This window comes from Vicugna pacos, chromosome 1 (genome assembly GCF_048564905.1).
Source record: "Vicugna pacos chromosome 1, VicPac4, whole genome shotgun sequence".
Taxonomy (NCBI): Eukaryota; Metazoa; Chordata; class Mammalia; order Artiodactyla; family Camelidae; genus Vicugna; species Vicugna pacos.
This window is the reverse complement of record NC_132987.1, coordinates 74272499-74296644: the sequence shown is the minus strand read 5'-3', so window position 1 is coordinate 74296644 and position 24146 is coordinate 74272499. Positions and strand designations below refer to the sequence as shown.

Genomic DNA, 24146 nt, shown 5'->3' with positions numbered 1-24146 from the left:
TATAGGGTCTTCTATTCCTTAAGAAAAGAATACAATTAGATAGTGATTGAGGTTGCTTTTGTGTTTTATATTATTATGATTCCCTACCATGACGCTCCAAACAAGAGTGATTATTGTTACTTCATAACAAGGATCGTTTTTTGATCATTATTATTTCTCATCATGCCAATTTGGAAGCTGTTCTCCAGGCGTTGACTTGGTACTCTCAGAGACTTAATAAACTGTTTCAGGGCAGCAATGCTCTACCCCTGCCCCCCAACAAGACATACATTTGAAAAAACAGGAGCAGATAACAAAAATGATAACTTTTCCAAAAAACCCAGAAATGTCTAAGGAATCATACTCTATAAGTGTGCTTGCTAATATACTCTGTCTGTCATGTGGCTATAGGCAATTAATAAAAACATACCAAAGAAGAAATATTGTAATAGATTTACACTGGTATTTCCCAATTGAGGAAATGAATGTCTCAGGATAAAATCATTTAAAAGAGAGTTTTCCATACCAATAGACTACAAGTCCGCTGCTCTTTAAGTTCTTGCATTCGTTCACCTAGTCAACAAATCCTTAGTGAGCACCTACTACTTGATCAGGGGCTTGAAATACAGAGACGAATACGACAAAATCCCCAATCTCAGGGTACTCCCACTTTGTTTAGCAAGGTAGACAAGTTCAGTTTAGAAAACAGCTTATGATTTTTATTTTTCTTAAAATCTTAATGATGCATTCAATTGTAATTAGATAAACAAACCACCAGAGTTTCATATATTTAACGCACAGCTAGAGTCAGATCTGACACACTCAGGGTGCTAGGAATCACACCAAAGTGTAAACATTTGCTTTTCCTCATGGAGGTGTCAGTTTTGAGGAAACACAGTTTCGTCTGATTTAAGTCATCCTAAACACTTGCACCTTTAAAGGGCACTGCTGGCCATCAGAGTCTGCCGATGTCTCAGGCTCACAAGACTTCATGTCTGTTCTCGTTCCAGTGACCCTTAAACCTGCCTGCAACGCCAGCTCCTTCAGGCAGCTCAGCCCTCTGGTCTGCGACGGCTTCAGGGACTGTGAGGATGGCCAGGATGAGCAGAACTGCACTCAGAGTGAGGAAGACCCCTCTGTACTTTGCTGTTCTTCCTAGCAGACTCTTCCAAGTCAGAATTGAAGTAACTGTGGAGCTAAGGCAATTGACTTGTCCCAGTGTTCCCAGGACTCTCCCAGTTTTAGCACTGAAAATCCCAGGTCCCAAGAATCCTCTTGGATGCAGACAAAATGGAAAAGTTGGCCACTTTATCTGGGGTGGGGTGTGTGTGTGTGTGTTTGTATGTGTGTGTGTGTATACTGGAAAAATTTTCTTGCTTACTTGCTTTTAAAGCTGTTCCAGACTAAAGGATACTGAGATTCTGATACAGCGGGACTTGCCAGATACCATAATGGGGCGTGTTCTATTCCAGCCCCTGCAGAAACACACACCACCAGAGGTGTGAACAAATATGCTATAATTCATAAAATCTGTCCACTCCCCTGCCTCTAATGGCATAAAAGGACTAAATATGGTGTTGACTTTTGCTCAAATATTTTCTTGGAGAATAAGACAAAGTAATGGCAAAGAGAACATGGCTTAAGTCACTGATAAGGCCAATTGCCTTGCATCTCACTTACAGTGGAAGAAGGGAGAGGCTGTTGGATTGATTCTCAACAGGTGTCCCTGCCTGTCTTCCAGTGAAGCTGTTGAGATGCAGGGACGGGACACATGGGGTTGCTTCATTTCCTTTCACTCAAAATTGTTTCTGGGAAGGAAAAACTCTTCCTTCTTCTGCTCATTTTTAGGTATTCTATGCAGCAACAGAACTTTTAGGTGTGGCAATGATATTTGCTTTAGGAAACAAAATGCAAAATGTGATGGGACTGTGGACTGCCCAGATGGAAGCGACGAGGAAGGCTGCAGTGAGTAGAAACACGTTCCCCCTGATTCCTTGTACTTTCCTCCACAGTTGATTTGTTTTGCATTTGCATTCCCTTCTTGGTATAATCCCCTTGGCAGAAGTTGCCACAGGCCAGGGAGGAATAGTAAATATTAATTAACTGAATCTGAAATGGTTTCTCAGAATTAAAAATCCTAGAGTGGATTCTATCTTCTTTTTTGACAAGCATTAATGCACTGGATGTTTATAATGAAAACTTTTCACTGTCTAATAACTCTAATCAGATAAGTTCTTTAAAAAAAAACCTATGAAAAAAGAAATAAGTACTGGAATGCCGTTAATGATTATGTTAATTATGCTGTATGTTAAGATCTGTAGGTTGTCTTTTCATTTTGTTGATGGTATCCTTAGCTGTGCAAAAGCTTTTAAGTTTAATAAGGTCTCATTTGTTTATTTTTTTTGCTTTTATTTCCATTACTCTAGGAGCTCGTCTGAAAAAAATATTGCAGTGATTTATATCAAAGAGTGTTCTGCTTATGTTTTCCTCTAGGAGTTTTATAGTATCTGGTCTTACATTTAGAACTTTAATCCATTTTGAGTTTATTTTTGTTTCTGGTGTTAGAGAATGCTCTAATTTCATTCTTTTACAAGTAGCTGTCCAGTTTTCCCGGCAACATTTATTGAAGAGACTGTCTTTTCTCCATTGTATATTCTTGCCTCCTTTATTATAGATTAATTGACCACAAGTGTGTGAGTTTATTTCTGGACTTTCTATCCTATTCTGTTGATCTATGTGTCTGTTTTTGTGCCAGTACCATACTGTTTTGATTACTGTAGTTTTGTAGTATGGCCTAAAGTCAGGGAGCATGATTCCCCAGCTCCATTCTTCTTTCTCAAGAATGTTTTGTTTATTCAGAGTCTTTTGTTTTTCCATACAAATTTTAACATTTTTTTGCTCCAATTCTGTGAAAAATGTTTTTGGGTTTCTGATAGGCATTGCACTGAATCTGCATATTGCCTTGGGTAGTATGGCCATTTTAACAATATTGATTTTTCCAACCCAAGAACATGACATTTCTTTCCATCTGCTTGTGTCATCTTCAGTGTCTTGTAGTTTTTGGAGTACAGATCCTTTGCCTCCTAGTAGATTTATTCCTAGGTATTTTATTCTTTTTGAGTGATTGTAAATAGGATTGTTTCCTTAATTTCCTTTTTCTGCTATTTTGTTGATAGTGAATAAAAGTGCAACTGATTTATGTACATTAATTTTGTATCCCACAACTTAACCAAATTCATTGATGAGCTCTAGTACTTTTCTGGTAGCATCTTTAGGATTTTCTCCGTATAGTATCATGTCATCTGCAACCAGTTTTACTTCTTCTTTTTTCATTTGGATTCCTTTTATTTATTTTTATTTTCTAATTGCTGTGGCTAGGACTTCCAAAATTATGTTGAATAAAAGTGGAAAGAGTGGGTGTCATCGTCTTTTTCCAGATCTTAGAAGAGATGCTTTCAGCTTTTCACCATTGAGTATGATGTTAGCTATGGGTTTGTCATATGTGGGCTTTATTATTTTAAGATATGTTCCCTCTATACACTCTTTCTGAAAAATTTTTATCATAAATGGATGCTGAATTTTATCAAAAGCATCTTCTGCATCTATTTAGATGATCATATGGTTTTTATTCTTCAGTTTGTTGACGCAGTGTATCACACTGATTGATTTGTGAATACTGAATCATCCTTGCCTGTCTGAGATAAATCCCACTTGGTCATGCTGAATGATTCCTTTAATGCTTTGTTGGAGTCAATTTGCTAGTATTTTGTTGAGAATTTTTGCATATATATTAATAAGTGATATGGGCCTGTAATTTTCTTTTCTTTTTTGTGATATCTTTGTCTGGTTTTGGACTTAGAGTGATGGTAGCCTCTTTTACCCAAAAGAAAACAGTCTTTTCAAGCAACATGTGTAAAATACCCCAAAACTGAATTTAGTACACAAAAAATGACGTTGAACACTGTCCATAATGCAATAAAATTAGAAGTTTACATAATTCTTTTCACTCTTTAATCATATCAGAAATCATAGCAAGAACTATGAGTTACTATGAATGACAATGAGAAATCTGTAGAAAATCTGTAGAAACTGATAAAGCAGTTCTCAGAGGGAAATATTTAATCCTAACTTAATTTATTAAGAAATAAGAAAGGTTAAAAATGAGTACACACATATATCCAAAATTCCCATCCCCGCCAAAAAAATAACAGTTAATAAAGTTAAAAGCGCAAATTAATAAAACGGTACACAAAATGTAGAGTTAATCAAAAACACCAAAATCTGTTTTTTCTAATGCTAATGATACAGATAAAATGGCTAGAGTAATCAGGGAAAACGAAGGCAGCCCAACAACATCCTCTCAACAACCCTGAACATCAGGAATGACGAGATGGGCACAGCGACACGTACAAATCAGGAGCCCCGAGTGGTGCATACGTCCTGTTTCAGTGAGGGGTACTCTCAGTGGATGTGCATAGTTCCAGGGCAATGCCCGTTGTTAGGACCAGCGTTTCCTAAACATTGGTTGAGATGTTGCAGAGCAGAGATGTGAAGAAATTGCTGCTTTTAGAATGGAGAGGAGAAAAGGGTATCAAAGCTAGAGTTTTAACATCTTGGGTGATTTTCCTCTTTGACTATGGAAGAAATAATTTAGTGGAAAGTCTACAATTCTTTGCTGCTTGTATGAAATTCCATTTAGAGTCCCCCAGTCGGTAAATCCTGCTCTGTAGATGGTGTGACGCTTCCCCTGCCCACAACGTGAAGGCTGATGGAGAGCAACAGCACACAGGAGATAAAAGCCCCGCAGCACTTCCTTCCGTGTAGCACAGGGAACTACAGTCAACACCCTGTGACAACCTTTAATGAAAAGGAATATACGTATGTATATGCATGCCTGGGGCATTATGGGGTACACCAGAAATCGACACATTGTAACTGACTATATTTCAATTAAAAAAAACCAAACAGGCCAGCAGCAAGGTGAGGGGTGGTGTCTTATGGAATCACGGAGAAAGGTCTAACACAAGTAGGAAACTCAGCAGATAAGTGGGCGGTGCAGGTGTATGGTTTAGGCAATAGACTATGTGAACCTATGTAACCTCCCTATTTCATTATTTTTAATATTTTTCTGTAATAGAGGGACACACCCAATTTTAAGGCTTATTGCTAAATTACCTTCCAAAAAGGCCCTGTTCACTCATACTCCCCCAAGTATTCTCAATTCTTTACAAACATAGAGAATTATTATTTTAATCATTATTCAATTTGATAGATGAAAAATTAATCTTAATTTAGAAAGAATTTTTACATCTTTTTTGTCTATGAAAACAGTTTCTAAATATCAAAGTCTTTGAAAACAAAAATGTGGAAAGCAGAAAGAACCACTCCCACTCTTCCAAACGAATCACACATTGAAATAATCCACGCAGACAGACGAAACAGCACGGCACAAACAATAGTGCCCAAATGGCTCCACTCTAGAAATTGTGTTTCCTGGATTCCAAGCAGGGCAATGGAGTATCTTTACCTTGTGCCTCGCATAGCATCAGAGCTGACAAGAACCAGATCAGATTGCAGGTGAACAGATGACAGAAGAGCCTCCTGAACACCTGAAGACAGAAAGCAAAGCACAGAAATGGGCATTTGGATGAAGACAAGGCTAAGGAAGCTTTGATCTGATTGCTATCTCAGGGAGTGTTGCAGCTACAGTTTAACCACTCGAAACCTTTGGTTTTGTGGCAGAAGAGCAGCAGCGTGTCTCTCATCATGGTGGTCCCTAGCGATGGGAGGCCTTGGCGTCACGGCAAGGGAACAGTGAAACAGAAAACACAGGAAAGCAAGGCACAGATGCTTTCTGCCCTTGAATTTCAACCAAGTCCTATTACCATCCTCCTGAATTCCCCATTCCTGGGGACCAGGCACAGAGCATCCTTTTCAGGACACAAACTGGTGTCTTAGCATAGACACTAGTCAGTCCCTCTTTGCTCCCCCAGCCTAGGGTCAGAAAAGCTGCCACCTCCATCACCTTGTATTCTTCCCATCAACTCCTTCTGGGATGAAGCTTTATCCTTGGTCTTTCAGCATTTAGGCTTTTAAAACTCAAATACTTAGGCTCTCGCTATTTAACAACTTTGGCTTCTGAAACTAAAACGTTTTCTCTGGCATTCTAATCCCATATCAATTTGTTTTAAACCATCATGCCACATGGAAATCCAGGCTTTAGCAAAGGCTGTGATGAGGAATGCAGAATAGTTTGTCTCTCAGCGTGAAAAATCTGAGGTTTAGGATAGGAGAGAAAGCCAAAACACAAGATGTGTGAACTGGGAGCCAGCAGTGGTTAAGAAGCAGAAGCACAGTGACTGAGGCAAAGGGAATTAGAAGGAAAGGCCTGCTATTAAATGTACACATATTTCTGCTGGCAGACTTGAGTTCAGGCGAGCACAAAGGCTAGCTGCGTAAGCTGGGGCAGACCATTTTACATTTCTGAGATGCAGAAAAAATATTCCCAACCTTCTTTCTGTAAAAAAGACTAAATGAGGTCATATATGTAAAGCTTTTGGAACAGAGACTGATAGAAGTAAGTACTAAATCAATGTTGCTGTTATCTCATTGGGTTACTGTGAGAATTAAGCATTTAAAGCATTTAATACAGTGACTAAGATATGGTAAATGCCAACACGTGTTACGTGGTTAATCAAATTATACAGTAATGGAAATGGATAAGTTCATTTAATAACCCTTCACAAGAGGGCCAGGGTTCACAGAGGCCTGGCTCTTACCTGACAGCTGCCTGCCTGGCAGCTCCATTGTCCCTATAGGTACCTCTTACCCTGAAAGCTTCTAGGTCCAAATTCTGACCCTGACATATTACACAGTCACATGGACTTGGAGACATTTTCTGCCTGTTTCTTTGTGAAACTGGGTAATAATTCCTCCTCTGAAGGATAGTTGTGAAGGTTAAGAGCATCTAGCACATGGTAAACATCACTTGAAGGCCTTTGTTAAGAAAGACATTGAAATAACCGGCTGTGGGGTCTTGCCAATAAACTACATATGAAAAAAAATTTACCCTGAGGCATTACCTGTATTTGGATTTTAATATTTATTGTTTTCTAAAATTATACCAGTGTAAATGAAAACCCTCTCCTTCATTTTGTCATGTATACAGATCCTGAATAAACAAAATGTCTGTCTCTCATAGCCTGGGTTTTAACCCTGATGTATCCGATCGTTTATGGCTTCCCAAGGCAAAGGCGCAGAGGATGGAGAAAGAGGCTGGAGCGTCATGGAGGGAGCGAGCTCTCCCAGGGACAGTAATCCCGAAATTCACAACCCCACCCCAGCCTTCAGGGCCTAAACGGAGCCAATACAGCACCCTCCATCCCTGCCACCAGCGCGCGACCCCCAGGCCCAGTTCCCCTCCAGGGATGTCAATGGTCTTCGGGGAAGCGCCTGCGGAGCCACCGCCCGGCGGCATCCTTTCTCTAGCACGTTGAGACAGAGAACCGGGTGGCCAGAACGGCCTGTAAACCGTCAGCTAGAAGGCAAAATTAGCTTCTCTGCAAGGATAAGCGCTGAGAGGAAAGCGCTAGCAAAAATCCCAGCTCCGGACCAGCCTGAGGAGGGCCGCAGCCTGGCGCTCTCAGCCCGCCACCTCCCCAGGGCCGCCGGCGCGACGCCGCCCACCCCGAGCCCTCTTTCCCTCGCCTGGCCCGGCTCACCAGCCTCTCCATCCTCGCTCCCGGCCGCGCGCGGTGGCGGGCTTCAGCTGGAGGTCCGGAGGGATCTCACGCCAGACCCGGCGGTGCTGGAGGAAGCTCCTCGCCACTAGGACGCCCCCCGCAATCGCAGTGATTCCCCGCCCCTCACTCCTCCCCCCCCGCCCCGCCCCTTACTTTCCCCTGCACACACACACACATACACACACTTACACACATCACCCACACAGAGGAGCCGAGGCCAGGTAGGTTAGTGCTAGGCAATTAAATGCCTTTTAAAAATATGCTCATCTTTTTCTATCTTCAGAACAGTTCGCATTTTTCAGAGATGGCAACTGGGGAAACGGAGAAAGTGTTTGAAAAAAATATACACTTTTCCCATTTTCATCTTACAGAGAGAAAGGATACAGGGCGAGATGGGAGGACGTGAAGCGTTTCATGGCATTCGCGCTGGGAGGAATGGCAGTCTGCGCTGTGGAGCAGGCATGTAGGAAATGATTTTTGAGCAATGTTACAGTTTCCCTAGTTACCACCTCTGAAAAATGCAAATATTTTGAAGCCGAATCTAACCAAGAAGCACTTTACAAAAAACAAATGTATATTTATTTTTATCCAGAACCAAATTGTATCTTTAAGCCGTCAACATCGCTCTTTCACCAGCGTGACTGGATTTCTTTTCTGTGAGGCATTTTCTGACACTTGCGTTGATGCTGAGGATTCTTCTTATTTTAACAAGTTCCAGAGTTCTTGGCTCTTAAAAAATAAACAAAGACAAACAGATCAATGAAGTGCTCAATTCCTAAAGCCTTTCCTGTTCGCCCACCAGCACCCCTCTGACAAGGTGCTGGAACAGAGCCTTTACTTAAGGATTCATAGGGCTGTAAATCCCAGGGCTGTAAATAAAAAATGACTGATTCTTTTTTCCCAGAAAAACATTAACATAAAGTACACATTGAAAGGACTAAAAGATTCACAGAGTGGCAAACAGGCATTTATAAGAGAAAGCCAACTTAAGGACATATTACAATGAAATGAAGAAGATCAAAGTAAGGAAATCGAAGAGAAAATTCTTAAAGCTTCAAAAATGAAAAGTAGAGACACTGAAGAAAAAGAAATAAAGTGACTTTGTCACAAGGCAGTGCTGGATGCAGGAAGGCAATGAGCTAATTATCAAAATACTGAAGAAAATCAGCTTTGACTTCCACTTTGCCTTTTATAAATATTGCTACAAAGGTATATTTTAAAAAATACTTTTCACTTTTGATTGTGTTATTCATAGAGGAAAGTGCATACCTCATGAGTACACAATTTGAATTGCCGTAGAGTAAACATGCTTGCATAGCTGTGAGCAGATAAAACCCTGACGGTTCCCAGCCCCACAGAGCCGGTTCCACCCTCTTTGCTCACTCTTCCTGCACTGTCACCTTCTGTCACCTCCCACTACTCTCTTACTCTTAGCATCATGAAATAGGCCTGCCTGTTAGTGATCTTGATATAAATGACGTCATGGAGTATGTCCTCACTTGTATCTGGGTTTGTTCACTCAACAGTAGATTTGAAAAATTCATCCACGACTTTGCATGTAGCTGTGGGTCATTCATTCTCACTGCTGTATACTATCCCATTCTGTAAACACCGCATTTACTTACTACTTTACTGTTACTAGACATTTGTGTGTTTTCCATTTGGGGGTTATTTTTAATAGTGGTGCTATAAACATTTTTATACACGGCTTTTCCTAAACATGTGTACATCATTCTGTTAGATTATTTTTTGTTTTATCTTTTCCTCTTCATTTTTAATCTTTCTCTATTCTTTTCTTTCTCAGTTGTGTAGATGATATTTTGTGGGACTTCAATTTTTTTAAACTACTGAAAGACTCTGTCCTAAATTTTAAGAGCAAAATATTACAAAATGACAGGATGAAAAAAGATTTTGTTAAGCATATAAACCTCAGAAAATTTATTATATCAGGACTCTCCTTGAAAACACTTTTGAAAAAAGCATTCTGGAGAAAAGAAAAATGAACCCAGGAGGATGCTACATAGAAAGATATGCAGAAAGGACATAGAACTTATCAAAATTTGTAACTGCCTAAAAAAGCAAGATTCCCCCAAATCATGTATCTATAATAAAATAATTCAAAAATTCAAGCCTACATGGAAGGACGTAAGGGTTTAGGTAGTAAGATTATGAGAGGTAGGTGAGAATTATGCCAAGATGTATATGCTTAAGAAATAGACATTAAAAAATAAATATAAGTATTATTCTTAGTAAGTTAGGGCAAAGCATCAAAAGAATAGCATAATGTATGACTCAGACTAGAAAAAGAATATTTAACCTAATGAAAGACAGCACAGGAGAAAATAGGAAAATATTACCAAAATGACATATAAAGGTAAAAAATTAAATGGAAAAAAATGCCCTATTAGTAATTATGACATGCATGAATAAGGTGAAAACACAAAAGATAGAGACTTGGGATACAGAAGAGTGAACCAAAGAGGGGAAAAAGTTCCTGCCATCATGGAAAATAAATACTACTTTAAAAATTCTTTGGAAGAAGGGTGAAGGTATAGCTCAGTGGCACAGTGCATGCCTAGCTGTGGACTCATCATATGTGGCTTTTATTATGCTGAGGTTATTTCCTTCTATACCTACTTTCTGGAGAGTTTTTATCATAAATGGGTGTTGAATTTTATCAAAAGCTTTTCTTCATCTGTTGCGATCATCATATGGATTTTATTCTTCAGTTTGTTACTGTGGTGTATCACACTGGTTGAATTGTAGGTATTGTACCATCTTTACATTCCTGGGATCAATCCTATTTGATCATGGTGCATGGTTCTTTTTAAATATTGTTTAATTTAGTTTGCTAATATTTTGTTGAGGAAAGTTGCATTTATGCTCACCAGTGATATTGGCCTGTAATTTTCCTTTTTGTGTGATATATTTATCTGGTTTAGGTATCCAGGTGATGCTGTCCTCATAAATGAGTTCAGAAACATACCGTATTCTGCATTTTTTGAAAAAAATTTGGGAAGGATAAGAGTTAACTGTTCTCTAAATGTTTGATAGAATTCACCTGTGATTTATCTGGTTCTGGCCTTTTGTTTGTTGGGAGTTTTTAAGTTACTGATTTGATTTCCGTACTGGTAATTGGTCTATTCACATTTTCTATTTCTTCCTGGTTTAGTCTTGGGAAAGTGCACATTTCTGAAATTTCTCCGTTTCTTCTAGGTTGTCCATTTTATTGGCATATAGTTGCTCGTAGTAGTCTCTTATGATTCTTTGTATTTCTGTGGTGTCAGTCATAACTTCTCTTTCATTTCCAATTTTATTTATTTGGAACACCTCTCTTTTCTTCTTGATGTGTCTGACTAAAGGTTTATCAATTTTGTTTATCGTTTCAAAGAACCAGCAATGAGTTTCATTGATCTTTTCTATTTTTTAAGTCTATTTCATGTATTTCTGCTCTGATCTTTATGACTTCTTTCCCTCTGTTAACTTTAGGTCTTGTTTGTTCTTAATTTTCTAGTTCCATTAAGTGTAAGATCAGATTGTTATTTGAGATTTTTCTTGTTCCCTGAGGTAGACTTGTATCATTTGAACTCGTCTCGCAGAAAGCTTTGGCTGTGTCCCATATATTTTGTATCATTGTGTTTTCATTTGTCTCCAGGTGTTTTTTAAAATTTCTTCTTTGTGATTTAATGATTCATTGGCTATTTAGTAGCATATTGTTTAGCTTCCATGTGTTTGTGTTTTACGCAATTTTTTTCTTAGAGTTTTTTTTTTGTCTAATAGCCTGAGGGTTAGAAAAAAATGCTTCATTTGATTTCAATCTTCTTAGACTTACTGCGACTTGAATTCTTCTATGAATTAGCATGTGATCTGTCTTGGAGAATGTTCCATGTGCACTTGAAAAGAATATGTATTCTGCTCTTTTGGATGGAATGTTCTATATAGATCTACTAAGTTCACTTGGTCTAAAGTGTTTTTTAAGGCCACTATATCATTACTATTTTTCTGTCTGGACGATCTGTCCATTGATGTAAGTGGGGTGATATTGTCCCTTACTGTTATTGTATCAGTGCAAATTTCTCCCTTTATGTATGTTACTATTTCCTTTATATATTTAGGTGCTCCTAGGTTGAGTGTATATGTGTTTGCAATTGTTACATGTTCCTGTTGGATTGATCCCTTTATCGATGTGTAATGTCCTTCTTTGTGTCTTGTTACATCTTTGTTTCAAAGCCTATTTTGTCCGATATAAGTATCACTTCCCCCGCTTTCTTTTGATTTCCATTTGTGTGGAATACCTTTTCCATCCCTGTACCCTCCGGCTAGTGTATTTTTAGATCTGATGTGAGTTTCTTGTAAGTAGCATATATATGGGCTTTTCTTTTCATTCACTCAGCCACTCTGTCTTATTTTATTTCTTATTTTATTTCTCTGTCTTATTTTTACTTCTTAATTTTTATTGAAGTTTAATCGATTTACAATGTTAGTTTCAGGTATACAGCAAAGCAATTCAGTTATACATATACATTTTTTCAGTTTCTTTTCCATTACAGCTTATTACAAGAAATTGAATATAGTTCCTTGTGCTATACAGTAGGTCCTTATTGTTTATCTAGTTGATATATAATAATGTGTATCTGTTAATCCCAAACTCCTAATCTATCCCTCTCCCCTTTCCTTTTTATAACCAGTGTTTTTTTTTCTGTATCTATCAATCTATTTCTGGTTTACAAATAAAATTTGTGTCATTTTTAAAAATTCCACATGTAAGTGACATCATATAATAGTATCCTTTCTCTGCCTGGCTTACTTCACTTAATATGATAGTCTCTGGGCCCATCCATGTTGCTGCAAATGGCATTGCTTATTCTTTTGTATGGCTCAGTAAGAGTCCATTATTTATATATATATATAGAGAGAGAGAGAGAGAGAGACAAATATAGATAGATAGATAGATAGATAGATAGATAGATAGATAGATACCACATCTTTATCATTCATCTGGTGATGGACATTTAGGTTGTTTACATGTCTTGGCTATTGTAAATAGGGCTGCTGTGAACATTGGGGTGCATGTGTCTTTTCCAGTTATAGTTTCTCTGGATGTATGCCCAGGAGTGTGATTGCTGGATCATATGGAGAGTATATTTTTAATTTTTTAAGGATCCTTCTTACTGTCCTCCATAGTGGCTGCATCAATTTACATTCACACCAACAGTGTAAGAGGGTTCTTTTACTTCACACCCTCTTCAGCATTTATTATTTGAAGACTTTTTAGTGATGGCCATTCTGACTGGTGTGAGGTGATACATCATTGTAGTTTTGATTCGCAATTCTCTAATAAATAGCAACAATGAGCATCCTTTTATGTGCCTGCTGGCCATCTGGATGTCTTCTTTGGAGAAATGTCTATTTAGGTCTTCTACCCATTTTTTGATTAGGTTGTTTGGGGTTTTTTATGTTGAGCTACATGAGCTGTTTGTATATTTTGGAAATTAGTCCCTTGTCAGTTGCATCATTTGCAAATATTTTCTCCCATTCTGTAAGTTGTCTTTTTATTTTGTTAATGGTATCTTTAGCTGTGCAAAAGCTTTTTAACTTTAATTGTGTCGTATTTGTTTATTTTTGCTTTTATTTCCATTACTCTAGGAGCTCGTCTGAAAAAAAATATTGCTGTGATTTATGTCAAACAGTGTTCTGCCTATGTTTTCCTCTAGTTTTATAGTATCCAGTCTTACATTTAGTATGTTAATCCATTAGTATGAGTTTATTTTTGTATATGGTGTTAGAGAATGTTCTAATTTCATTCTTTTGCAAGTAGCTGTCTTGCTTTCCCAGCAACATTTATTGAAGAGACTGTCTTTTCTCCATTGTATATTCTTGCCTCCTTTATTATAGGTTAATTGATTATAAGTGTGTGAATTTACTTTTAGACTTTCTATCCTGTTCCATTGATCTGTGTGTCTCTTTTTGTGCCAGTACCATACTGTTTTGATTACTGTAGTTTTGTAGCATGGTCTAAAGTCATGGAGCATAATTCCCCAGCTCCATTCTTGTTTCTCAAGATTGTTTTGTCTATTCGGGGTCTTTTGTGTTACCCTGCAAATTTTAATATTTTTTGCTCCAGTTCTCTGAAAATGTCATTGGTTATTTTATAGGCATTGCATTGAATCTGTATATTGCCTTGGGTAGTATGGCCATTTTAACAATATTGATTCTTCCAACCCAAGAACGTGGCATTTCATTCCATCTGCTTGTGTCATTTTCAATGTCTTTCTTCAGTGTCTTGTGGTTTTTGGAGTCAGGTCCTTTGACCCTGTTAAGGTCACTACTAGAAGGGCTCTGCCCTGGGCCTCAGTCCAAGCGAGATTCTGTGTACTCTTCCCAAGAGAGTGATGTGTCTGTTTCCCCCAAGTCCTGTGGAGCTCCTGGAGTTAAGCCCCACTGGCCTTCAAAACCAGATGTTTTGTGGTCTCTTCCTCCAAATGCTAGAGCCCTGAGCTGGGGAGCCTGAGGTGGGGCTCACAACTCTCACTTCTATGGGAGGGCCTCTGCAATTTAATTATTCTCCAGATTGTGGGTCACTCACCCAGGGGTTATAGGGCCCATTTATATCGTGAACACACCCCTCCTATCATCCTGCTGTGGTTCCCTCTTTATGTTTCCAGTTGAATAAGATCTATTTTTTCAGGTTATAGTCTTTTTTTATCGATGATTGTTTAGTAGTCAGTTGTGGTTTTGTTGTCATTGTGAGAGGAGGCGAGCTCTTGGTCTCACTACTGCACCCTCTTAACCACAGATCTGGTTCTTTTTTTAGCTATGACCTGAGAACTCCAACGTGCTTTCTTTTATTATTAGTTGTGTGATCTCTAACTGGCCATGTGACAACATGTTAATTATACATCCTTATCAATACTATTTATACTGGAAAGTAATTGCTCTGATAACCAGTGTTTCTTAGCTAGTTTTTCTTAACTAGGTTTTCATTTGTTTTGGACTTGCAAATTTCCTCCCAAATGCTTTCCCTCCAATCAGCACAATTTCAATGACACTTTCAATTCTGTTGCATTTGAAACTAATTTTTTCTCTACCTAACAACCTGAACCCCACGTGTGCTGTCCCCGCCAGTACAGCTGTTCCTAATAGGTCCCCTCCTCCTTTTGTGTGTGTTATTGTGAGGAGTCAGTAACTCTGTGTCAAGGCCTATTTTCGGGAGGGAGGGAGTGGTTTGTTGGTGCTGGTTTTAGATGAACCCACAAACTGCCTTTCCAGATAAGCAGGGGATTTCAAGTTGCCTACCTGGTTAGTCAGTTCCCAATAGCTCAAAAGTTGACTGTATTTCCAGTTTTTCTTCCAAGTCTGCCTTTAAATCATGTGACCCTTCCTCTCCTAAAGGCTGCAGCAGGAGTTCCTCCACCCTCCACCGCATCATTGGGGGCATCGACACCCAAGAAGGGGGTTGGCCTTGGCAAGTCAGCCTCCACTTTGTCGGATCTGCCTACTGCGGGGCCTCAGTCATCTCCAGGGAGTGGCTTCTCTCCGCTGCCCACTGTTTCCATGGAAACAGGTGGGGCATCTCAATCCTTACTCTAAAGGGGCACAGTCTCTGACCACAGACCATACAAATGCCCTCACACTGTGGGAAGAAATTCCCTGTTGGAATTGTTTAATCAGTTCTGTTGGTGTTTTTGTTTTGTTTTGTTTTTATTGTGACACCAGTTGTATGCCAAACATTTTTTTTTAGGTATTATTGATATAAATAGAAGAACACAAAGGAACATCAAGAATGAATAGGCTTTTATGAGGCTAAGAAAATAGGATAGGGCTTTCAAGTCAGAAGGAATTCTGTGCGAATGTGTGAGGAATGTGGAGTGTGGGACTGCGTGGGAAATGGGCCCTGGAGGAGGACTGGAGTCCAGGGATCCTTATTTAGAGTTGGAGGTAATGCTCGGCTTCCCAATTTCCAATGTGCTGGTGGGAAGGGCGCCCACACCCCTCTCCAAGCTGTTCTCTGACACTAGCTGGGTGTCCGACAATTCAACTCAATTCTGCCTTTCTCGACACAGAGACAGCATCAGATTAAACAGTTTAGGGGCCCAGTCCTGCAAGACTACCCCCACCCCCCAACTTCAGACACCAATCGAAAGTCGAAGTTGTCACCTGTACTTCAGACTGACTAACTATAGAGCAGAGGTTCCCATGACCCACTCCTGGTGGTTGATCAATTTGCTAGAGCAGCTCACAGACACATTTTATTATACGAGGAAATAACTCAGGAGCAGTCAGATGGAAGACATGCGTAGCGTGAGGTATGGGGGAAGCGGGCAGGGTTTCCCTGCCTTCTTGGGGTGTATCGCTCTCCCTGAATCTCCATGCATTCACTAACCCGGAAGCTTTCCAAATCCTCTCCTTCTTGGCTCTTTTGGAGGCTTACATAGGCATGATTAATTAAATCATTGGTCATTAGCCATGAATTCCACCTCTAGACTCTCCATCCTCCCCAGAGGTCAGGAGGTAGGACTGAAAGTTCTAGCACTCCAATCACTTGGTTGGTTCTCCTGGTGACCAGCCCCGAGTCTTAGTTGCTGGCCCAAAGTAACCTCATTAATGTAACAAAAGACATTTGGTCCCTCACATCACTTACAAAATTCCAAGGGTTTTAGGAGCTCTGTGCCAGAAATGGAAAGTAGACCGCATATGTATTTCTTGTTATGAACCACAGTATCACAGAGGAGAAGTCATGCAAAAGTCTGTTAGGGTCACTCCTGGAACGGCTCTGTCTACCTTTACCAGTGGGATTATTATGGGGCAGACAGTCTCCCAGATAAGGGTGAAAAGAAAGTTCAGAAAACAACTTGAATTAAAAGGTAAACTTATTTGGAATCTGTTGTATCTTAGGTACACAAATATATCATTCATTTCTCATTTGGCATTCTTTTAAGTGGAGTATTTCCATGAATTTATTCAATTAGGATATTTGTTTCTCCTGGAGATGATAGGATTCATGTTAATGACTAAAATGGCTACATTTCTGTTCCACCTTTAGTCTTTCATGCAGTGAAACTGCTCTGAGTAATATGTGACCCTTAGTATGTCCCCGGGTCCCCAGTGCTGCCTGTGAGATGTCAGCTAAGCAGATTAGGGGCCACGCTCTTTGGGATCTGTCCTCATTTTTCTCCCAAAGTTTCCACATTCTCTTCACCCCACCAGAGCAAGGTTGCTGCGCTGATGGAGATGGAACCTCAGATGGAGATTACAAGCCCTTCAGTGACTTCATGCAAAGCCACTGGGGTCAGGATTAGAATTCTGGAAGGACTAATAGAGGTGGGGCCCTATGAATGGTCAAGCTTGAGCAGTTAGAGCAGAGTAATCTTTAAGGCTTCTGGCAGTTTGCAGGAAGCAATTTCATTAAATTCCTGCTTGTAGCACTGATTTTTAATCTGTCTTGGTATTGGTGTCATTTGAATTTCGTAAAAGGATCCCTAAACCACTGACTCACTGGCCCTGTCTGTCTCCATCAAATACCACTGTCAGCATGAATAGGGACAATGAAACAAATTAATTCCTTGACTAACAGTCTTGACCCGTATGTGGTTCATGAAATAACAGTGGCAAGGAAATTTTCAGTGTGTCCTTAGGATGCCATTGAGAACATTTTCTGGAACATAGCTATTGTTCACCAGCTGACTACACATTACTTCATCTCTAGTTTACTAAGGCGACAGGGGAGGCTCTGAGACAGTGTGACTCTTGCTGTATCCACAGGGCAGAGCCAGCGACTGCAATAGGGACTGAAAGTCAGACCGCCCTCTCCACAGCCCTCATCCCTCTGTTTCCAAACTCTGTATGGTTCTTCCACCTCTGACTTCGTTCTTCATTCCTTTTGTGCCAGGCTGTCTGACCCCACACCGTGGACCGCACACCTTGGGATGTATGTGCAGGGGACTGCCAAGTTCGTCTCCCCAGTGAGAAGAATTGTGGTCCACGAGTACTATAACAGCCAGACCTTTGACTACGATATTGCCTTGCTGCAGCTCAGTACCGCCTGGCCCGAGACCCTGAAACAGCTCATTCAGCCGATATGCATTCCTCCCACTGGCCAGAAAGTGCGAGGCGGAGAGAAGTGCTGGGTGACCGGCTGGGGGCGGAGGCACGAGGCAGGTGTGTGTCTCCGTGAATGGCCATGCCCTTCCCCTCCAGATAACACTGATAGCTGTTGATGTAGTGCTTCGGGCTTCATGGAGAGGAGTTTCGTATATGGTCTCATCTCAACCTTCTAACAACTCTGAGAGGTAGAGTGGAGGAGAGTATTATAATTCCTGTTTCGTGATTCTCCCCGTGACCCAAAAAAGAAGTGGGACCCACTTCTTACGAGCAAGGCAGGATTGGATAGATAGTATGGGTCCTTTTCAAACTCTGAGGGGTTCGCTAGGGTTTTCACTATGGAAGAGCAATTCCTTCTTATTTTTAGGTTTCCTTGCATCCAAAAAAAAGAGACTCATTTTCATAAAGAAGAGTAGGATACCCTCCCTCTCTCTCACACACACACACTCACACGTCTGACTGTGTCAACCCATAGAATATTGTGTGGAGGATTATGCAAATACGTCCTTCAGAAGGGCAACTGCCACGTAAATAAGAGTGAGGGCCGAAATCCAGCCTGCCCTTAGCGCCCCAGACTGCAAATTCAGGCCTGGGGTTTTTATCAGCCTAGAAGTGGTCCACCCAGAAGGGGGCATCCTTTTCATATGCACAAAGGTCAGACTGTATGGTAGGGAAGTCTCTATATCTGCCCTGCCAAGGTTTTAATGTCTAGGATGCTAAACATACAGTGAGAAGAAGAATCCAAAACCTTGTGGACATCTCCCCGAAGATGAGTGCCAATGCTTTCCCTTGATCTCCCAGTCACCTGAGATTCCCTCACAGTCATTTCCAAGGGTTTAGGACAGATACATTTTCTGTAACTCTTGACCTTCCCCTTAGCCTCGCTTTGACACTCTCTAAAGATTCACCATGGGTAGCATCTCAAGTGCTCACTGCCTCCAGTTAGTTATCGAAGTCATGAAATTTACCACCTGTCTGGACCTGCTGAGGTCATGGGTCCCAACAAGGGAAGGCAGCAAAACTACTCAATTATATATAACACCATTCGTAACATAACAGGACTGGGCTCGGGGCTTTAATGACATTATCATATATTATAAAAGAAAAGAATCTACTCAACCAGTTTATCATGGGACATTTTGTTTACAGGCATGAGTGTGTGAGAGTTGATTTTTCTGAATCATCTTAGCCAGACAGGTTAAAAAGGAAGTGAGAGGGCTATATCCAAAATATTATGTTTTTATGGTTCCTAGGGGATTCCCATCTGTCAGTTATAATGCTCCACTTAAGGGGCCCTTTTGACCAGTGAGTATCAGTAATAACTGTTGCTGACTCACAGTCCTACTGAGAGCGGGAGGTACGTGGTGAAGGAATATGGCACAGTGGGTAGGAAGGCTGAGTCACACCTTGGGTCTGAATCCTGCTCTGTTAATTGCTGGTCGTGTGCCATTAGATAAGTCCTTTATCCTCCTAAGCCTCCATTTCTTCATCAGAAAAATGGGGATCATGATAGAATTTACCTTAAAAAATTGTGAAGGTACAAGGAAATAATATGAGTAAATTGTCTAATAAAGTAAATGTAATCATTGCCACGATTTCTACTTCTCTGTGTTTTCCAGACAATAAAGGCTCCCTTGTTTTGCAGCAAGCAGAGGTAGAGCTCATTGACCAAACCCTCTGTGTTTCCACCTATGGGATCATCACTTCAAGGATGCTCTGTGCAGGAGTCCTGTCAGGCAAGAGAGACGCCTGCAGAGTAAGTCATCTTAATTTTTCCTTGCCTGACAGGTGGTACTTTCCATAAATGCTTTCCTATTTAATCTACACTGGGCAGTGCCTAGGGCAGGTGCTTCCTTTAATTCAGATATTAATTATAATCCCACTGCCTAAGATCCGGGAAATGTGGTTAAATAGTAATTGGATCTAAAACACTTGTTTTCCTGTCCCTATGTATATTACTCCAACAATTAGAGAGTGAAGTAAGCATTTATCATTTTGCCATGATTTTCTTATAACCAAACCTGAAAAATAAAGAAAAACACATACACACACACACACAGTGTTTTAGGATTGCTACCTATTTCCTTAACAGTGGCTATTTACCTTCTAAAGTAAGAAGTGTTGTATTCACTTACTCTTTGATGCATAGGCTGGGGGAAAGGAAAGAGGAATGGGAGAAGTGACAGGAACTCTTATTTTTATGCATCTGACGGTGGTAAATTTGAAGGTCACTTTTAGGGGGACATTTTTATGAGCCTCAGATTCCAATCTATGCAGATATCTATTTGCTTGCCAAAATGTGAACAGATAATTTAGAAGATGAGGAGGGCAGGGGCAGTGGGAGCTGTTCCCACCTCTTTCCGTAACCTTCGGCACTGGGCCACAAACATTCACCTTATAATTATGACCTCTATCTTCTGACAAGCACCATGCTAGGTCCTTTACCTACATTCAAATTATTCTTTTATCCCTATTTTACAGAAGAGGAAGCTAGGGCACAGAGAGAAGTAAATTACCCAAGGTCGCACAGTCTGTTGAGCTGGGATTTGAACCCTTATCTCTCTAAACTTAAAGCTACGATATTTTGAATGTTTCCTGCAGCTAGTCAGTTATATAGTCCTGTTCCACACACCCAGCAGGGTTTACAGGTTAAATAAGAAGAGTTGGTGTGGCAACGGTTAAAGTTAAAAGACCCCAGTCTCTCTACGAGTTAGAATTTACCTAATCAGGTTTAGAATTGTAGAATTCAGGGGCCAATTTGAAACACTTTCTGAGTAAGCTACAGCTTTAGCTATCCTCCAATGTAAGAAAATGAAAACCCAGATATTATAATTTAAACAATCAACACAGTAGGAATTCAGTTTAAATACTGAATTTTTTCAGCCTTTGCTTTTAGAGTTGAGATATCAGAAAGGACTCTCAAGTGAGGGTGATCTGCCTGTGACAACCGTCAGCCAGTGATGCTCAGACGTGCCTCATTGGACTTGACCAACTAAACAGGGTCTCCTTTCCTTTCTTCCTCAGGGCCATGCGTGAGGCAACACATGGGCAGAGGTAGAGGTCAACCTACCCCCAAGATAACCATGCCTTGCAAGGTTATTGTGAGGATTAAATGACCCAAAACCGTGCTTAGCACATAGCAGCACTAAGTAAGCTTTAGCTCTTATTATCGTTACTGCTACTACTGTTGAGGTTTGTTGTTCATTTGCAGGTATGTGAGTGTCGTTTCCCCTGCAAGAATCTTCTAATGTTATTCTTGGCCTAAAGGATCAAGTTTCTTAACCATGAATGCGTCTTTTTGATGATAGGAAAAATAATTCTAAAATGGCATTAGAAGTTTCACATTATTTCTTGACGCTTCCCCAAACTGCATAGTAGTTAGTCGAGCAAAAACCTGTCAGGGTGGGAGTCTGAACACAATTTATTAAACACTTAATGACAAGTTGATGATCACGGGACAAGCATACTTTATACTGACATTATTTATCTTCTTGTGTAGGGAGATTCGGGCGGACCTTTATCTTGTCGAAGAAAAAGTGATGGAAAATGGATTTTGACTGGCATTGTTAGCTGGGGACATGGCTGTGGAAGACCAAACTTTCCTGGTGTTTACACAAGGGTGTCAAAATTTGTTCCCTGGATTCATAAATATGTCCCTTCTCTTTTGTAACTGCACAAGTTTGATTTTTGACTGTGTTTTATGTGATAGATTCTTTCAAAAAAATGCAGTAATTATCAATAAAATGGGACACAATTTTTTTTTCTTCTGAAAATTTCAGATTGCATGCATTTGGTATTTATTGAAAGACAGAAAGATTAATATGTATTTTATTCCATGGAATATTACCTCAAGGTTACAACTGTATTCATTATTAAGCATCAGAGGGCCATTAATTAAAGAATGGAAGAAAACTGAAGTAATGTCATCAACCAAGTCTCCAAAGTAAGAAGTGAGTGAGATGCTCAGGAATCCATAGTTTAATTTATGTTCCTATTCAAGGTGCAGATATTTATAAAGATCTAGGCAAATCTGACTTATTGAAGTAAGTTCCATTAAAAAACCCATGCCTGATCTTCAGTATTCTAATGAAGTTAATTGCATGAAAATGACTCCTTCACAAATGCAAATTACGTTAAACTCAGTATTGACAGAGAAAGTACCTCTATTGTTACTTTCCAATCCAGTTTGTCTAACATACAGGGCATTTTTCTTCAGAGAAAAATGGTAATATTGTGTGCAGAGAAACTATCAGTCAACAAAACTGACAATAATCTTCACTAAAATAATAGACTGAAGCATCATGGTAGTTGGATTGAAAATACGTACATGGGATTTAAGAAAATTGTGGTAATGCTGGTCAGCAGTTTAAAGACTTTTTGGATGATTGTTTTGAAAGTGAAAAATTTCAGAAATATCATCGTCTGACTTCTGATCCTTCTGTAAAACTTCAACGGCCAAGACTTTCTTTTATTTTCAGAGCCTTGTGATACCTAGCAGAGGTGTAAACCTGTGGTACATGCTCCCTACATCAGAGTTACTGGTTTCTTTTATCTCGATTTAGAGTGTTTCCACATTTAATCTCAGAATAATCTTTTCGTTAACAGAGGCCAGACTTAATAATATCACCAAATAGGTAAGAACAGCAGAAAGAAGAATGATATTATTCTTCTCGCTGGGACAAAGTCAAAAAAGTAATAGTAATTCTATTTTCAAGTGGGGCCCAAAATAGTAAATCTGGTTTTCACAGGACCCAAAATAATGAAATTGTTTTCATAGGTCGATCACCCTCTTTATAATGACAACTTCCAACCTGCACCAATCAGCACTCCAACCTCCCTTACTCTGCTTTACCTTGTTTTTTCCATAGCACACGTCACCGTCTAATATTCTAGAAATGTTATTTATTAAGTTCGCTTCCCCTCATTAAATACTAGCCTCACAATGGCAGTGATTTTGTTTTATTCTGCTTCATATTCTTCAGACGTGTCTCAAGTATCCAGAAGACTGTAGCAAGCATTCAGTACTTCTTGTGGAATGAAATTGAACTGAATATGTGATGTAATTAGGACAGGAACAATGTGTGTTGGTAACAAAGAAGAATGTGGATGACTTTCGGTGGAGGAGGAGTCTGGGAAGGTTTAATGGAAAAAGTATGCTTCAGCTAGGATTTAAAGATGGACGAAAGTTATCCATGCAGAAAGTGAGCTGGAGTGGGAGGAAAAGCATTCTGAGCAGAAGGAACATCATATACAAAGAAGTAGGGGTGGCAACAGAATTGGACAGGAAGGGGCCAGCCAGGAAGAGGAGTCTGGTCAGACCAGAGGAGTCTACTGACTACTGAATGTCTGAGAAGGAAGATCAAAAGTCAGTTATTGTAGAGAAAGGTGTACATGCAGGTTCCTCTTTCTTTGCACTGCAGATTTACTCTCTGCTCTGAGCCTGGGAGGCTGAACCCCAACTTCTGTCACCAGTTTCCAGTGGGAGTTACCATCAGGACACTGGCAGGTGGAGAGAAAGCTCAGAGTACTTTTTCTCTTGGATTCCTCCCTTCTGGATCCCAGTCCTAACAGTGGCTGCAAACTTCTGTGCCTACAGATCCTATCTGGAGGCCCTCCTTGATGGCTCCAGTCCTTAATCAGGCTCCAGTCCTTTTTAGGTCTCAGGGTACTGAAGGCTTTCGACTGTTGTTAGTCTCTGGGTGTCTCAGAGCCCCTTCTTGATTGCAGTAACCCTTGCTCCTTGATTTAAAATTCTGTTACAAAATCCCAGCTGAGAATACAACCTGAGTCCTACAGGATCGGCCTTTCAAAGCAGAGAAAGCAGAAGTCTGAGCAGGCTAGCAGCTGAGTGGCTGCAGTGAGCATGACCCCATCGGGTGGGCAGATGGAGTCCAAAACCCAGATGATCTGGTAGCAAGCAAGAGACAACTCTGGTATGTAGACAGAGACTGAACAGCAGGTTTCGAGGATGCCAGACTTTTGAACACAAGTCAACATCTTCTGAAATGAAGTTGATTTATGTATATCCCGTCCACACCTCAAACTCATCTCAATATGTGTAATTGTTGGGGGCAGGGATGAGAAATAAGGAAGCAAGCCTGCTCTGAACAGACGCTTGAGAGGGTCAACACACACCTGCTTAGCAAACAATTTCAGGCTCATGAGACTGGAAGTTGTGAACTATGGATTGTGGATTGTGGCTGGGTGCATATACTTTTTCCTCAGGGTGTGTGTGTGTGTGTGTGTGTGTGTGTGTGTATTTGCTGGGGGTGGGGGTGGGGTGTCTGTGACTCCTCTTCCCTAAGGTAGATAATATAATAAATG

The 24146-nt window shown here is 40.2% G+C and overlaps 1 protein-coding gene and 2 long non-coding RNA genes across 4 annotated transcripts in view; 1 reads left to right on the top strand and 2 right to left on the bottom strand.

The window, feature by feature from the left end:
- Window positions 1-21492, top strand: part of TMPRSS7 (transmembrane serine protease 7) — a 39769-nt gene extending 18277 nt beyond the window's left edge. The window contains exons 11-16 of the mRNA XM_072965403.1: window positions 990-1100; window positions 1828-1944; window positions 15114-15285; window positions 17611-17879; window positions 19442-19578; window positions 21322-21492. Of these exons, the coding sequence (XP_072821504.1) occupies window positions 990-1100; window positions 1828-1944; window positions 15114-15285; window positions 17611-17879; window positions 19442-19578; window positions 21322-21492 (977 nt within the window). The remainder of the gene's footprint in view (window positions 1-989; window positions 1101-1827; window positions 1945-15113; window positions 15286-17610; window positions 17880-19441; window positions 19579-21321) is intronic.
- Window positions 3770-7834, bottom strand: LOC140698217 (uncharacterized). Of its 2 annotated transcripts, none has more exons than XR_012075863.1 (3): window positions 7701-7834; window positions 5507-5588; window positions 3770-4836 (listed from the first exon to the last, which is right to left on the bottom strand). It is a non-coding gene; the product is annotated as an uncharacterized lncRNA (long non-coding RNA). The 2 variants fall into 2 exon arrangements; XR_012075869.1 differs by having other exon boundaries at window positions 3770-4539.
- Window positions 8333-24146, bottom strand: part of LOC140697542 (uncharacterized) — a 28741-nt gene continuing 12927 nt past the window's right edge. The window contains exon 4 of the long non-coding RNA XR_012074685.1: window positions 8333-8450. This is a non-coding gene — a long non-coding RNA (uncharacterized lncRNA). The remainder of the gene's footprint in view (window positions 8451-24146) is intronic.